The 3,568-nt window shown below is 31.3% G+C and overlaps 1 protein-coding gene across 1 annotated transcript; it reads right to left on the reverse strand.

Moving 5' to 3' along the window:
• Window positions 1-2,016: 2,016 nt before the first annotated feature.
• On the reverse strand, window positions 2,017-3,081 carry LOC111684090. Its single transcript, XM_023446212.2, has 4 exons — window positions 2,870-3,081; window positions 2,508-2,803; window positions 2,333-2,443; window positions 2,017-2,277 (listed from the first exon to the last, which is right to left on the reverse strand). The coding sequence occupies exons 1-4, from the start codon at window positions 2,981-2,983 to the stop codon at window positions 2,097-2,099; spliced, it is 702 nt and encodes a 233-aa protein (XP_023301980.2). The 5' UTR covers window positions 2,984-3,081; the 3' UTR covers window positions 2,017-2,096.
• Between the last annotated feature and the right edge of the window lie 487 nt (window positions 3,082-3,568).

Raw genomic sequence — 3,568 nt, forward strand, 5'->3', positions numbered from 1 at the left:
AGTCTATAGTCTAGTCTATAGTCTAGTCTATAGTCTAGTCTATAGTCTAGTCTATAGTCTAGTCTATAGTCTAGTCTATAGTCTAGTCTATAGTATTGTCTATAGTCTTATCTATAGTCTGGCATAATCAAGCTTAAGTCTGTATTCTAGTCTATATGCTAGCATGTAGTTCTGAGCCTACAGTCTAGTCTAGAAATCGTCCAAAGTCTAGTCTATATTCTAGCCTGTAGTTTATTATAAATTCTGGTCCATAGCCTGGTCCGAGTCGGTATGTAGCTTAGTGTATAGTCCGTTTTTTTTAGTCTAGTCTATTGTATGAAACGTTATTTACCATCTTTTTAAATTTGTTTAAACGATGTTTAGTTTAAATCCTTAAAATCCTGTTTCTTTAATGTAACCCAAATTTACTTTGATCGCAAGCCTACAAATTACCAGAGGCGTAAGTAGTTTAAATTTTAATCAAGCCTCTTTACATTCAAATAGATTTCAAAACGTTTTGTTCGAACACAGCTTGTTTGCCCTAAAGGTGTTTTTCATTAAAATTTGCAATAATACGTACGTACTTAAACCGCAAACAAAGATGTTTCTATTTTTAAGTACGTTTTTCCTACTGTAAACAATTTATACTATTTATGTATGTATATGTGCACTAATTTTGTGCAACAATATCCTACGAAGCAGAAGAAGCAGTATAGGTTAAGTAATCTTATTTAATCCGTAATTTTAAAAGACGATTATACAAAATACAAACAAGCAATGTATTTATACCTTCAGCGGTAAATACCTTACATAAGCAGGAATAAAAGAAACTCTTTTCTAAAGGGCATGAATGTTTTGGCAACAACATGCCAAGAAACAAAACGTGTCTTAGTAAACACAAAAAACACAAGGAGAGATAAGAAAGATGTTAAACAAAATAATAAGAGATTATGCAGTATAAGATCCCAGAAAAAAACCAAACCACAATGAACCATATAAATAAAAAAAGGGAATATTTGTCATTGGTTTTTGCAGGAGAATAAACAACCAAAACCTGATTTTGAGGTAAACCCCGATTAAGAGGAGGCAAGAAATGCAGATGGATCTAGAAATGAGATAAGAGGAGAATGAATAATGATGGCAAAGGAAGGCGGACGTGTTATCAGAGTAACATCAACATCTGATTTTAATTTAAATATTGTTAGATCATAATTGGCCTACAAATTAGAAAAAAAAGACAAAAATGGTTTGTTTGTATGCCGAATATCTGATCACATTTTGAAAAATATAATTCCTATGTAGAGCGTGCTTCATTGGGTTTGCTTTAGCAATTAACAACATTACAGACTAAATCATAGACTAGTCTATAGACTAGTGTATAGACTGGACTATAGACTAGACTATAGACCAGACTATAGACTAGACTATAGACTAGACTATAGACTAGACTATAGACTAGACTATAGACTAGACTATAGACTAGACTATAGACTAGACTATAGACTAGACTATAGACTAGACTATTGACTAGACTATTGACTATACAATAGAATAGACTATAGACTAGACTATAGACTAGACTATAGACTAGACTATAGACTAGACTATAGACTATACTCTAGTTTATAGTCTAGTCTATACTCTAGTCTATATTCTCTTCTAAAGTCATATATACTATAGTCTTATATTGTCCATAATCCAGTTTATAGTCTTGTCTACATTATTGTCGGTAGAACCAACTACAGTCTAGTCTAAAGTTTCTACTATAGTCTTTCTTAAAGTTCCTACTATAGCATTGCTTATAATCCGTAGTCCAGATTATATTCTATAGTCTAGAATATACTGTTAATTCAAGACTATAGTATTTTTTAGGATCAATTCCTATTTCAATTTCTAGTCTTACAGAGCCTTACTCATTACATTGGCAATGTAGCATTGCCAATGGAATAGGTAAAACTAAAATCTGGCTACTGTCCAGATTTTATTTTCACCTATAAATCACACTTGTAAAAAGAAATATTTAAAAAGTTATTTTCTATTTATTACTAATCAGTCAAAATTTATTTACTAATTAAAGAATTTAACAACAACAACAACTTAGTTACATAATTAAAAATCTAACCCAATATACTCTTAACACCTTCCGAAAAATGATGTATATCTGTAAAATGTTCTAAAAGAGAACGAGGGCAAGACTTAAAAACTCTCTGACAATTTGCTCCCGAACGACCCAAATGTTCTGCATGATAATACTCATTATCCGAATGAGTTGATAGTTGATCGGCAGATGAGGAAGGCCTTAAGAAATATGAAAATTATAAATTTTATAAAGTGGAACTGAAATAATACTAACGTTAGTAAAATATGCAATAATTCTGCTACCAAACCATTATAGTAATGGAAGGATGTTTCTGCAGCCTCACAAATACTTTTTAGAATGCAATCGCGTCCGGATAGACCCATGCTTTAATCGAAAGGAAATTAAAAAAGTTAATATTAAGTGCTTATATGTTTAGATCAATCCTTACCGTTCTACCAATCCCTCGAACCCTTTATATATAGTCCACCGATAACTACTGAGTAAAACTTTTTTATTGTTTTTTACAAAATCTTTTCTTTTTTGTAGGGGCGCTTCTGTCGGTGTGGATAGAAATTTGTCCAGTTTTATAGGATTTTTGATACTTCGTTTTTGAAATGGCATAACAGTTCTGATCTTTAATTGAGTAACATTTTCGGGTAGAAAATATTCAGCCTTGAGGACAAAACCCGTTGTCATGGCTTCATATTTTAGGTTGTCCAAGGGTATACCTATGCCGGAAATCCACTGAGAAAGAGAAAGTGAATGTAATTTTTAAAATTCGAAAAGAAGATTCATTCTTTTTTTATTCACCTGTATTCTAGTGGGAGCCGTACGTGGAAAGACCAACAACGGCACTATAACAGCTTCCACCGGTTGCAATAAAATGAAAATTCCACTAACAATATAAAAACCAAATTGACACATGTTTTTTAAAAAAAAAAAAACTTTTAAATAATAATATTATTAAAATTCTTAGTAATAAAATAAAATTCAAAAACATTCAAAACATCTCACTAAGATGTGAAAATTTGTGAAATCTTTCGTTACGGTTCACCAAATACTAAATGTATTGTTCTATTTTGATTTCTTACTAACCAAAGATTTTCAATATTTTTTTTTTACTTTGTCTAAGAAAGTTAAGACAATAAGAAGTTTTAAAAGCTACTTGCTCATGCAGTTTACTCTTGTACTATTCAGTAAAAGTAAAGTGTTTTCAACCAGTTTTTGTAATTAGCACTTTTGATTAGCACAACTGGCACAAATTCCTATAACAAACCTTAACATATCCAAATACAGAATTGCTTTCAGTTTATGCAAGATCTTTTAGAGATTCAGAAGATTTTTAACATTCGTTACAAGGTGGTGCATAGAAAAGGTGGCTGTTATGTTCTAGCTGTGGTATAGTTTTGTTCTAGTTCTGTTCTAGTTCTAGTTCTGTTCTAGTTCTGTTCTAGTTCTGTTCTAGTTCTGTTCTAGTTCTGTTCTAGTTCTGTTCTAGTTCTGTTCTAG

The sequence above is a fragment of the Lucilia cuprina genome, chromosome 5 (assembly GCF_022045245.1).
Source record: "Lucilia cuprina isolate Lc7/37 chromosome 5, ASM2204524v1, whole genome shotgun sequence".
NCBI classification, from domain to species: Eukaryota; Metazoa; Arthropoda; class Insecta; order Diptera; family Calliphoridae; genus Lucilia; species Lucilia cuprina.